Below are 13,046 nucleotides of genomic sequence, written 5' to 3'. Positions count from 1 at the left end.
GACACTTCATCCTGATCATCGCACAATGTTGATTGTAGTCATGCCTTGACCTAAACACTCCACAATTTGTTGCTTCTCAGCAGCCGACACATCCTTTTTCTTTCCCATTTTGGCAGAAAATGTAGGCTGCTTAATAATGTGAGAGAGCCTTCTTAAGTAGTCTTGCCTTTCATTGGACACACCTGCCAAACTAATTAGCACAGGTGTCTGCAATTGCTTACAGTGATATAAAGAGCCCTGACACACATCACCATCAATGAGTTTAACTGACAAACAAACAAATTCTTCCCTTATCACTCCTAAACACTTTTTGTATAATAATTTGGAACGCAGTGTACATGTGCTTTTCCACAAAACACCAGTGGTTCACGTAGTGAATCTTACAGTTCTAACTTGCCAACCGTGGTCTGTATGGAGTTGTTCAATAAAGGGCCCAAAATTAAGATAACATAGATGGGAGAGGTCTCTATGAATAGGAATTCCTAAGTATTTGATACCCTGTGAGGGCCAGGCAAAGGGAAAGTTGGACTGGATGGAATCCTATATGGATTTGGGGAGGGAGACATCGAGGGCCTCAGACTTCGCTGCATTGATTTTAAAATTTTACCATGTAACAAAGTGATCTATTTCAGCCATAACAGCATGGATGGATATATGTGATTGAGTGATATATACTAGGACATCATCAGCAAATAGAGAGCACTTGTACTCGGTGCCTCCCACCTCAATCCACCTAATATTGGGGTTATGGCGAATTGATGAGAGCAGGTGCTCCGTCACTAGGATGTATAAGAGAGGGGACAGAGGACATCACTGCCTTGTCCCATTGGTGATTGTGAAAGGTGATGAAAATGTTCTGACGCACCCCCTGGGCCTTGGGACACCCGGAGCCGGACCCTTTTTGGTGGATGCTGGTGGTTGTACTCTTCGTGGCGGCGACCCAGTTCCGTGGCTCAGGGCGGTCAAACCAGTGGCGGAACTATTTATGTGGTTTTCATGTTTAAATGTCCGACTACGCCACCCGTGGATTGCGGTCAGAGTGAACCGCCACTACAGGGCAGACCACTGAGGCTGGTGTTGTGGGTGCAGCAGAGCGTAGCATAACTCCCCACGGGAGGAGTATAGCCTCAGGGCAGTGTATGCGGAGGATGGGGGTGATGGTGCAGGGCAGCAGCAGTAACGACACGGAGTCAGTGATGCAGTTCAGGGCCTTTACTCACAGTTCTTATTATCCAGACCACGTCTGCAGGTAACGGCTGCCCACGTCGTACTGTGCTCACCAGGTGAGGGGCTCAGACAACTCCCAGATAACTTTGGAGCACTTCACAGGACCCCCTTTGTGTGTCCTTTGTCTGGCCTTTCTTACCAACACTTCTGTCCGGCTGCCTCGGGCCTCTTCTTGGTAAACTTGGCGCCAGTTTCCCTGACCCTATGTGGTGCCTTCCTAGCGGGTGTAGCGAGGGGCTGCGCCACATAAAATGTCAGAGCCTCCGGTTTCTAGCTGAGGGTCGTTTCCTGCCTCCACTAGTTCGGGGACCGGTCTCCCCCTTTGGCCTGACCCCTCCACGCAGGTGGATTCGGGCGTGCGGTGGCGACTCGCCCGTCCGCACCCCTGGGATCCCTTCATTCCTCGTTCCTGGAGCCTTCTCCGCTCCTCTTCCTTCCTTCTCCCTCTTCCAGGCCTGGGCCTCTGTTACTAGGCCCGCCTCCGGAGCAGAGCTCATGCAGAGCCCCTGCTCCCTGCCACTTCTGCTCAGACTTCTCTGCACTGAACTAAGATGGTGCCCACCTTTTATACTCCCTTCTCAATGCACCCAAGAACTGCTTCCTCCCTGCTCCTGCACTACAGGGTTCCCCTTCCTCAGTGTTCCCTCCCCCCACTCCAGCCAGGGACAGGGACTGTCGTGCCCATCTCAGGGGCATATTGGTCGCCCTGCCCCACGGCAATGTGGTGTAATGCATGCAGGTGTCGGGTCCTGATCCACACTCCATCCTTACCTGAGAGTGAGATATCACACCTCTGGGTGAGGTGCAATACGTCTGTAGCAACCGAGCCCTCAGGGTGCTACAGTTCCATTTATCTTCAGCCTAGGTGACGTATTGCGATACAGGGCCGTGATTTTGGCTATAAAAGGGTCCCCTAGACCCCTACCCCAAGCTTTTTAAGAGAATCATATATGGCGTGCCAGGAGACTCTATGGAATGCTTTCTCAGCATCCAATGAGAGTATCTAATTACAAATTTTTAACTGCATCTAGCCCAGGAAATACTTTGTGCCTAGTAGCAGTGTCTGCTAGTGAGCGGATTATCCCGGCTGTTAAGCAAGCTGCACCACCTGTAGTTTAGACACTTAATTTTTTCAAAGGAAATGCTTCGGGACCATGGGATACTTAGTGAAGAGCATCAGGAGGCACCCCAAGGCATAGGGGCTGGGACTGGCAGTAGGATGCCTTGCGGTGGACAGCCGAGCTCGATCCTTATAAAAGCTTTTTAACTGCAGCAGCTTTAGTGGACGCTACTGGAGCTGGAATTACCGCGGCTGCTGGCATGAGACTTGCCCTCCAATAGATCCTTGTAAATGGATTTAAAGTGTATTCATTCAAATTAGAGAGATAATTTAAATTAAAAAGCTTAGAGCTGCCTCCACCACAGGGGGGCTCGCTCGACCCACCAGCGGACAGGCACCAGTATTGGGAGAGGGGGGCTGGCCGTCAGGGTTCACCGCGGCTCTGGCACAAACCCGGCGACACGGAGGTGGCACGGGCAGGAGCGGACTGGCCGTGTCGGCTTCTCACTTTTTGGATTTTAGAAGGGCATGACATGCCTATATCTGTGTCTCCCCCTCCTTTTACTCCTTCACCTCTTTTATTTTCGCATGACTATATGTACTTGTCACTTTTCCATGTGTTAGTTATGTCTTCTGAGCAGTTTGTCAGCTTTTGGACACCTTTGAAGGTGTTTTCTATGTGTTTCTATGTGTTTTTGTTTGCCTGCCATTGGTTTTAACGGTGTTCGAAGGTGTTCGACGAACAGTTCGACGAACAGTTCGGCGAACACACGGGTGTTCGACGAACCGAACCGAACTCGAACACTACGGGGGTGGCTCAACACTAGTCATTATACTGTGCATGTGGAGGAATACACCATGGGGGTTTCATACTGTGTTTGGGGGGCCCTTTTATTGGCATCACACTTTATGGGGCAATGAAAGAGAGATCTAGGACGTTAGCAGGAGGAAAATTACTATGTAAAGGATGGAAAGTTGTGAGATCTGATCTTTGGTGACCCCGACAATTATTTAAAAAAAAAAAATTTTTTTTTGGGGGGGGGCAGTTAGAGCTTCTGCTATGGGGCCCCATGATTCCTATGTATGCCCCTGCTTCCGTCTTTTCCTTGTTTTCATGTTGCATCCTGTGACCTGTTTACAATGTGAGCCACAGCAGGGTGAACGGGAACTAATTGCTCATGTAAGGGATTGTGGACTTTCCTCTCTTTCTTCTGTTTCTTCTCCATTGCACCTGTAATTTTTGGCTTGTAATATTCCCCCACTTCACATTGATATAGTTATAAAGGCTTTTCAGCAGCCTCATCTGATTCCCGTTACCTCCTTTATCTTCAGCAGGAAATAGTCTATGAAGTCCCGCGGTGACTCCGGATTCAGAGTCTTTTTGTGCTGCTCTATGTACTTTGCCACAAATTTTAGTAGATATTCGTTTTCTTTAAAGATTTTCTTCTTGATGATCGTAAACTTCAGAAGGATCGGGACAATATTGCAGACCTGTAGAGGATAAAATAGATGAGGAATACAAGCAAGAAGAATGGAGACGAGATAGATTTGTTCCCTCTAAGCCTTTTGTAAATTAGGAGCCTGGAGGCCATTTGAACTAATCTGGACAATCTATAAAGGTGGCCCCAATTAACTAGCCAAGTAAAGTACATTAGATGGCTGTCGACCAAATGATGGTTTGGCTGACCACTCAGCCAGCAGCTATTTTAGCCAACACTCCCAAATACTGGAGTGATCATTCGGGTGTGTTAATTCCATGAGACAATACAAATGGCAGTCCGAAATCGGGCATACCAGATCGATATGTTCTCCTATAATAAATTGTCCTGGGCTTCCATATATAGTGGGTACGGAAAGTATTCAGACCCCTTTAAATTTTTCACTCTTTGTTTACATTGCAGCCATTTAGTAAATTCTAAAGAGTTCATTTTTTTTCTCATTAAAGTACACCCTGCACCCCATCTTGACTGAAAAAAACAGAAATGTAGAAATTTTTGCAAACTTATTAAAAAAGAAAAACTGAAATATCACATGGTCTTAAGTATTCAGACCCTTTGTTCAGACACTAATATTTAAGTCACATGCTCTCCATTTCCTTGTGATCCTCCTTGAGATGGTTCTACTGCTTCATTGGAGTCCAGCTGTGTTTAATTAAACTGATAGGACTTGATTTGGAAAGGCACATACCTGTCTATATAAGATCTCACAGCTCACAGTGCATGTCAGACCAAATGAGAATCATCAGCTCAAAGGAACTGCCCAAGGAGCTCAGAGACAGAATTGTGGCAAGGCACAGATTTGGCCAAGGTTACTAAAGAATGTCTGCAGTACTCAAGGTTCCTAAGAGCACAGTGGCCTCCATAATCAATGGAAGAAGCTTGGGACCACCAGAAGTCTTACTAGACCTGGCCGTCCAGCCAAATTGAGCAATCGTGGGAGAAGAGCGTTGGTGAAAGAGGTAAAGAAGAACCCTAAGATCACTGTGGCTGAGCTCCAGAGATGCAGTAGGGAGATGGGAGAAAGTTCCACAAAGTCAACTATCACTGTAGCCCTCCACCAGTCGGGCCTTTATGACAGAGTGGCCCGACAGAAGGCTGTCTATGAATCAAAGAGTGAAAATTTTAAAGGGGTCTGAATACTTTCCGTACCCACTGTACATTAGACTGTCGGCCAAAGCTATCGATTTCAGATGGTTTAGCCAACACTAGTCTAATGTGTGTGGGCGGTTTAAGTAATGGATTTATGCTGACATCTCTAGTGGTTCTAAGACAGTGAAAAAGGTGAAGACTTTATTGCTGGAGTTCTGATGGACTAAAGAGCTGGAGGCAAGTAGAAACGAACTGATCATTTGAAATTAGAATTTACTCACGATGTTGAACTTTCCTCCAATACTATAAAAGCATGAAAGCTTTAACTGCAAGAAAATCGAGGTATACCTCCCTGATGTCTCTTAGGTCTGTATTGAACCCATTTTGAGCTCTTTAAAACAATCATAGATGTCATGTCCAAGTGATCTTAAACTATCTAACTAGTGTAAAACTAATGGTAACTGGAGACAACAAACAGTGGTATTCTGTTGAAGTATATGGATATAATATTCGACTATTATGACAAGAAAGTGTGCAAAAACACAAAACAAAACATTTTTTACAACACGCACAATTTGTGAGGTAAAGTTGTGTTTATCCTCCGATGACACACCATAGAGTATCCGGGAATCGTCACACAGACTTTTCTTAGCCAGGGCTGCTTCTCGGCAGGGTTGGACGGTCCCACCAGAGAACCAGAGACTCCTCCGGTGGACCCTGGCTTCTCCATCAGGAGAGTTCATAGCGCAAATCTTGCAGGTTGTGATTATGATGAGGCCATCCATCTCCTTAGTTTTCTGTTACTTGGAATGCAAGCGCAAGTATGCAGCAAGCCACCCACCCACAATCCGCAATACTGAATTGACTCATTTCTGGACAGCTGCTTGCACTTGAAATTATTATTATTATTATTTATTATTATAGCGCCATTTATTCCATGGCGCTTGGCATGTGTAAAAGGGGCTATACATAGCAAAAACACTTACAATAATCTTCACAACATGAGTCAGCGACTGGTACAGGAGGAGAGAGGAGCATGCCCTCGAGGGCTCACAATCTCCAAGGGATGGGTGAGGATACAGTAGGTGAAGGTAGAGCTGGTCATGCAGCGGTATGGTGGAGCGAGGGTTACTGCAGGTTGTAGGCTTGTCGGAAGAGGTGGGTCTTCAGGTTTTTTTTAAGGTTTCTGTGGTAGGCGAGGGTCTGATATGTTGGGGTAGAGAGATCCAGAGTAGGGGGATACACGGGAGAAATCTTGTATGCAATTGTGGGAAGAGGAGATAAGAGGGGAGCAGAGCAGGAGATCTTGTGAGGATCGAAGGTTGCGTGCAGGTAAGTACCGGGAGACTAGGTCACAGATGTATGGAGGAGACAGGTTGTGGATGGCTTTGTATGCCAGGGTTAGGGTTTTGAACTGGATTCTCTGGGCAATGGGGAGCCAGTGAAGGGATTGACAGAGGGGAGAGGCCAGGGAATAGCGGGGGGACAGGTGGATTAGTCGGGCAGAAGAGTTTAGGATAGATTGGAGGGGGGCGAAAGTGTTGGAAGGGAGGCCACAGAGCAGGAGGTTGCAGTAGTCTATGCGGGAGATGGTGAGGGCATGCACTAGTGTTTTTGCAGAGTCTATGCAAGAGAGGTCAGAGTCCAGGATTACCCCGAGGCAACGAGCTTGTGGGACTGGGGAGAGTGGGCAGCCATTGACGCTGATGGATAGGTCAGATGGGGGTTATGAATGAGAAGGTGGAAAGATGATGAATTCTGTTTTATCCATGTTAAGTTTTAGAAATCTTGCAGAGAAGAAGGATGAGATAGCAGACAGACATTGTGGGATACTGGTTAGTAGGGAGGAAATACCGGGTCCAGAGGGGTAGATCTGTGTGTCATCTGCGTAGAGGTGATACTGAAAGCCGTGAGACTCTATGAGCTGTCCCAGGCGAAAGGTGTAGATGGAGAAGAGCAGAGGTCCTAGGACTGAACCTTTGGGGACACCGACAGATAGGGGCTGAGATGAGGAGGTGGTGTGCGAGTGGGAGACGCTGAAAGTCCTGTCTGTTAGGTATTAGGAGATCCAAGATAGGGCCAAGTCCATGATACCAAGAGATGAGAGGGTCTGTAGTAGGAGGGAATGGTCGACTGTGTCAAAGGCAGATGACAGCTCCAGGAGGAGGAGGACGGAGTAGTGTTGCTTGGATTTGGCGGTTAGTAGGTCATGGTGACTTTGGTCAGGGCAGTTTCAGTCGAGTGATGTAGTCGGAAGCCAGATTGTAAGTGGTCGAAGAGGGAACATGAGGAGAGGTGGGAGGACAGTTCAAGGTGGACATGTTGTTCCAGTAGTTTTGAGGCATAGGGGAGAAGTGATATGGGGTGGTAGCTGGTCATAGAGGATGTGTCAAGGGAGGGCTTTTTGAAGATGGGTGTGATTGAGGCGTGTTTGAAACATGAGGGGAAGACACCAGTTGTTAGTGACAGGTTGCAGGTTGAAGAGATGGGTTAGGGTTGGGATGAAGACTGTGATAAGGTTAGGGATGAGGTGGGGCGGGATTGGATCAAGTTCGCAGGTGGTGAGGTGTGACTTGGAGAGTAAAGAAGAGACTTGGTCTTCTGTAATTGTGGAGAAGTGGGGTTTGGAGGAGGAAGGTTGAGTAGATATGAGGAGGGGCTGTGGAGACTATAGGGAAAAGCTTTGTCTGATGGTGTCAATCTTCTGCTTGAAGAATGAGGCAAACTCTTCCTCTGAGATGAGAGGAGAAAGAGGAGGCACTGGGGGATGGAGTAGAGAATTGAAAGTGTTTAATAGCTGTTTAGGGTTGTGAGACAGGGAGGATATGAGAGATGAGAAGTAGGTTTGCTTTGCTGCAGTGAGTGGGGACTTGAAAATAGTGAGGGATTGTTTGAATGCGATAAAGTGCTCGATGGAGTGGGACCTTTTCCATCTCCGCTCACAACCCTGGAGGCCCATCGCAGTTCTTTAGTGAGGTTGGTGTGCCAGGGTTGCCTATTGATTGTGTGAGCTTTGGTATGTGTGAGAGGAGCGACTGAGTCGAGAACTGAGGCTGTTGTGGTATTATATAAAGCCGCGGCAACATCTGCATCATGTAAGGAATTTATGTCTGCAAGAGGGAGGAGGGATTCAGAGAGTGAGTGTAGGTTGAGGTGTTTGAGGTTCCTGCCAGGCTGTGCAAGTTTTTGGAGTGGTGATTGTGGACCTGGAGAGGAGAGGGCAGAGAATGTAAGTAGGTTGTGGTCTGAGAGAGGGAGAGGAGAGTTAGAGAGGTTAGATAGGGAACAGAGGCGGGTGAAGATTAGGTCCAGTGTGTGGCCATCTTTATGAGTGGTTGCGGAAGACCATTGAGCAAGGCCGAAGGAGGAAGTAAGGGATAGGAGCTTAGAGACAGATGAGTGGGAAGTGTCGATGGGGATGTTGAAGTCACCCATTATGATAGTGGGGATGTCAGTGGAAAGGAGGTGAAGCAGCCTGGTGGTGAAGTGGTCTAAGAAGGTGGTGGCTTGCCCTGGGGGTCGGTAAATGATGGCCAGTTGGATGTTGGAGGGGGAGTAGATGCGCATGGAGTGCACCTCAAAAGATGGGAGTGTAACAGAGGGCAGCAGTGGGATTTCGGTGAAGGCGCAGGTATCTGACAGGAGAAAACCTACGCCTCCACCATGTTTGCCATTGGGGCGGCGGGGGTGGGAAAGGTGGAATCCGCCATACAAAAGTGCAGCTGGGGAGACTGTGTCAGAGGGGGTGAGCCAGGTTTCGGTGATGGTGAGGAAGGAAAGTTTGTTAGTAATGAAAAGGTCGTGGAAGTAGGAAAGTTTGTTGCAGACGGAGCGAGCATTCCATAGAGCTCCTGTTAGTGCAACTGGGGAAGCGGGGATTAGGTGGATGGGTATGAGGTTAGATAGGCTGCGAGAGTTTGTGTTAGATTGTGGATAGGAGGTGGAAGTGACTGTGGGGATGTGATGAGGAGAGCCAGGATTTGGAGAGATGTCGCCGAAAGTGAGGAGGAGCAGAGAAAGTGTTAGCAGGTGGGAGTAGGAGATGGCATGGGATGGCTGTCTGTGTTTGGAGATACAGGATTGAATGTTGATGAATAGTTCTGAGGAGGGGGTGAGGTGAATGGGGAGGATGGAGGGAGAGATGAAGAGTTCCTTACTAGGTGTAGGGGTTAGAGGGGTTAGTAGAAAGTGGAGGACTATAGGGGAAAAAGTGAAAGCTAACAAAAACATAGTTGAAAGAGAGTAAGCGGTCAAAGTGTGGGTTACCTGACTCCTGCCCTGACTAACTGCCTCTGAAATAACTGCCACTTATCTCCAAAGCCACTTTGCACAAGACGCGTGCACAACCCCACATGTGTGCACCCCTTAGGCAGCTTCTGATTTTATAGGGCACACTATAGCATTAGGTGAGGGGCATTGTGGGAGCTGTTTGTGGCTAAATTGCCAGCTGCTCTGATCACCAGGAGATGGCTGGGTGATCAAAGACAGAGCTAGGACTCTTAGCCCTGCAGTTTAGCACCTCTAAACATCAGATAAAGTCTAAAGTGGGGAAAGGACGGACATAGGTGAGTATTGAATGGAATGTGACAGATAAAGCAGAAATATAGAGCAGAGCATGTATCAGTGAGATGATTCAGGGAAGCAGAGCAATAGATGACCACACATACAGCGAGCAGAGAAATTATGGAGGAGCAGAGCATGTACCAGTGAGATGATTCAGGGAAGCAGAGCAATAGATGGCCACATATACAGCGAGCAGAGGGATTATGGAGGAGCAGAGCATGTACCAGTGAGATGATTCAGGGAAACAGAGCAATAGATCACCACTGGAAATGTTGCCTTTTAGGCTCGTGGAGGCGGAAGCTTTTCACAATCTCATGGCGGCAGCCAGGCTCCATACTCGGTCCCCAGCCTCCACTATTTCTCCCGGTGTCGTCCCTGCCTTCCACAAGCACGGGTCCCAGAACATTACCCGTGCCCTCCCCAGTGCACTTAGTGGGAAGGACTGCCTAACCACAATCATGTAGACAAGTGAATGTGGCCAGGGACGGTACATCTCACTGGAGCCAGTCCACAGTAAAAAAAAAGCAGCCCTAAAGTGTCCGGGAACCTTCACACAGACTTTTCTTAGCCAGCGCTGCTTCTCGGCAGAGTTGGACGGGCCCACCAGAGAACCAGAGACTCCTCCGGTGGGCCCCAGCTTCTCCTACAGGAGAGTTCATAGTGCCGAAGTCGTGATGATGATAGAGGCCACCATCTCCTTAGCTTGCTGTGGTACTTTTCTATGGGAATCAGCTTGGCTCCAACTAGCCTGGAATATTTCCAGTGAACTATGGTAGGACCCCATGGTATTAGCACTGCCCCCAGTACCAGTAGCGAAGCCATCCACAATTTCCTTCTCAGGAATTTTATTTGGTTCACTGATTGGCTGCAGAAATACATTAGTTTCTCACAAAGGAGCTGAAGACACTGAGTGGCAGCAGGAGCATGTTTCTCCAGCCTGTTAGATATCAGAGGGAGAACAGAGAGGGCAGCACAGTGGCTCAGTGGTTAGCACTGAAGCCTTGCAGCGCTGGAGCCCTGGGTTCAAATCCCACCAAGGACAACATCTGCAAGGATTTTGTATGTTCTCCCTGCGTTTGCATGGGTTTCCCCCTCAGTAAAAAATAGCAGCCATATAGTGTCCAGGAACCTTCACACTGACTTTTCTTTGCCAGGGCTGCCTCTCGGCAGGGTTGGACGGGTCCATCAGAGAATCCTCCGGAGGGCACTGGCTTCTCCTTCAGGAGAGCTCATAGCGCAAACCTTGCAGCTACTATGGGGCTCTTTAGTGGGGGAGAAAGGTGGTCGCTTATAATCAAATCCTCTGGTGAGCCCAATGTTCTTCAGTCTGACACTGCTTCTCAGTGAGAGTTGTATTTCACCACAGCCATATTCTTTAGCTTGGTGAAAGGACTGGCATAGAAGGAAACTGTATCTACTCCAGCTGTCATTTCACCCAGGAAGTCCTCTAATGCAGCTTGTTGCATAAGCAATGACAGCCCATCCAACATCAGCTCGGTTGTGCTTAGTCACAGCTTAGTCACAGATAAAGATCTTTTTTTATGCCTTGCATTTAATCACTGCAGAGTTGGACAATAGCCTGATCTGCAATACGTTTTGAGAAATAACATGATTAAGCAATCCACAGTTTAGGCCACTGATGATCATTAAGCGAAACTCATAAAGCTTTCCCATAGAATGAAAGGGGTATTAAGGCTTCCAAGACAGCCAAGCGTTTCATGTCTTACCCAAGAGATCGACTGTCCGTGTTCTCCTCCTCATCCTCCTCCTCCTCATTATCACACAATCTGCTCTGAGATGAGATGAGGCTGGGCTGCATAGTTCCTTGCTCCGCCTGCAATGCCTCCTCTTTAACTGTGAGCACCGAGCATTTCAGTAGATAGAGAAGCAGGATGGTGACGCTAATTATGGCGTCATCGCCGCTCACCATCTTGGTGGAGTCCTCAAAGTTTTGGAGGACAGTACAGATGTCACACATCCATGCCCACTCATCAGCTCTTATGTGCGGAGGCTGACCTGAATGCCGAGGGACATGTTGAAGCTTATACTCAACAACTGCTCTCTTTTGCTCACAAATCCTTCCCAACATCTGCAAAGTTGATTTCCAACATGTGGTGACATCGCACAACAGTCAGTGAGCTGGAAGCTGCAAACGTTGCTGAAGCACTGCCAGGGTGGCGGAAGCTATAGCTGACTTTCTGAAATGGGCACACATGCGTTGTACTTTCACAACAGCTCTGGCAGATCTGGGTTGGTTTTGAGAAACCGCTGAACCACTAAGTTGAGCACGTTTAGTGCTCTCTCATTACTAATGTGTACCCCTGTATGGAGAACAATGTCAGCACAGAAAAATTAAAAGATGAAATATAGCCTGCGTTATATACCATGGTACAAAGAAAACCAATTTCGATTATATCTTGTGTACCCCTGTGACAAAAAAATCACCAACAAATTAATTTCACTAGACTAGAACTAGTATAATGGTGACCGACAGCTCTTCCACTACAGCCAACCCAGCAGACATTTACAAAAATTAGTGGCAGACACCATCAAAGTGGCATTCATTTCACTACAGTACAAATGATGTAATTAGGACCGACACCTTTTCCAGTACAGCCAACCCAGTAGATGGAGAGTCAATTAGAAGTGTTTACATTTCCCTAAATTAGGGCCTAACACCACCAAAGTGGCATCAATTTCACCAGAGTAGAAGTAGTTTATTGGAGACAGAAACCTCTTCCTCTGCAGCCAACCCAATAGATGGAGACCCTATGAGGATTCCCCACATTTCCAAAAATTTGTGGCAGACACCAGCAAAGTGGCATCAATTTCAGTAGAGTAGAAATTGTAGAATTAGGAACAACAACTCTTCCCCTACAGCAAACCCAGTAGATGGAGCCCCAATCAGGAGTGTTCACATTTTAATAATTAGGGCCTAAAACTACAAAAGTGTCATCAATTTCACTAGAGTTTAAGTAGTATAATGGGGACCAACACTGCTTCCAATACAGTCAACTCAGCAAATGGAGATACAATCAGAACTGTACACATTTATAAAAATTAGGGCCTAAAACCACCATTTCCGTGTCCTACAGATTGGAGATGGTGATGTTCAACCTCTTAGCTTTGTCATGTGAAAACAGCTGAGGTTCACTGCCACTAACGTAGTAGCTGACATATAGCAGAGTGTATGACGTTTGCCACACAAAAAAATCTTTGGTGGACTCTGCCTCTCAACAGAAAACAGTGCATTATCACATTAGCAAATGAAAAAGAAAAGTTTCTGTGCTCTGCACTCAGATGCTCTGCACTGACAAGCAGTGTTGAGCCACCCCCGTAGTGTTCTGGTTCGGTTCGTCGAACACTGGGATGTTCGTGGAACTGTTCATTGAACACCTTAGAACAACGTCGAACACCGTTAAAACCAATGGCAGGCAAATAAAAATGCATAGAAAACACCTTCAAAGGTGTCCAAAAGCTGACAAACTGCTCAGAAGACACTCTCTTAAAAAAAGCCGGCCGGCAATTCAGCATCGGTACCCAACAATTTAGAACAGAAAGAATAGAGCATCACACATACAGTAGATTAGATAGATAGAAACATGTCA

At 47.3% G+C, this 13,046-nt stretch overlaps 1 protein-coding gene across 13 annotated transcripts in view; it reads right to left on the bottom strand.

The window, feature by feature from the left end:
• Positions 1 to 13,046, bottom strand: part of LOC141266083 (cytochrome P450 2C25-like) — a 464,276-nt gene that overhangs the window by 143,415 nt on the left and 307,815 nt on the right. For 12 of the 13 annotated variants that reach the window (XM_073679978.1, XM_073679979.1, XM_073679977.1 and 9 more), the window contains one exon: positions 3,605 to 3,778. The exons of the other annotated variant lie outside the window; for it this stretch is intronic. In XM_073679978.1, coding sequence (XP_073536079.1) covers positions 3,605 to 3,778 — 174 coding nt within the window. The remainder of the gene's footprint in view (positions 1 to 3,604; positions 3,779 to 13,046) is intronic. 13 annotated transcript variants of the gene reach the window in all.

This window comes from Phyllobates terribilis, unplaced genomic scaffold (assembly GCF_046119375.1).
Source record: "Phyllobates terribilis strain yellow unplaced genomic scaffold, ASM4611937v1 Scaffold_4__5_contigs__length_816908805, whole genome shotgun sequence".
NCBI classification, from domain to species: Eukaryota; Metazoa; Chordata; class Amphibia; order Anura; family Dendrobatidae; genus Phyllobates; species Phyllobates terribilis.
Note: the sequence above shows the minus strand (reverse complement) of the source record. Positions and strands in the feature narration are given on the sequence as shown.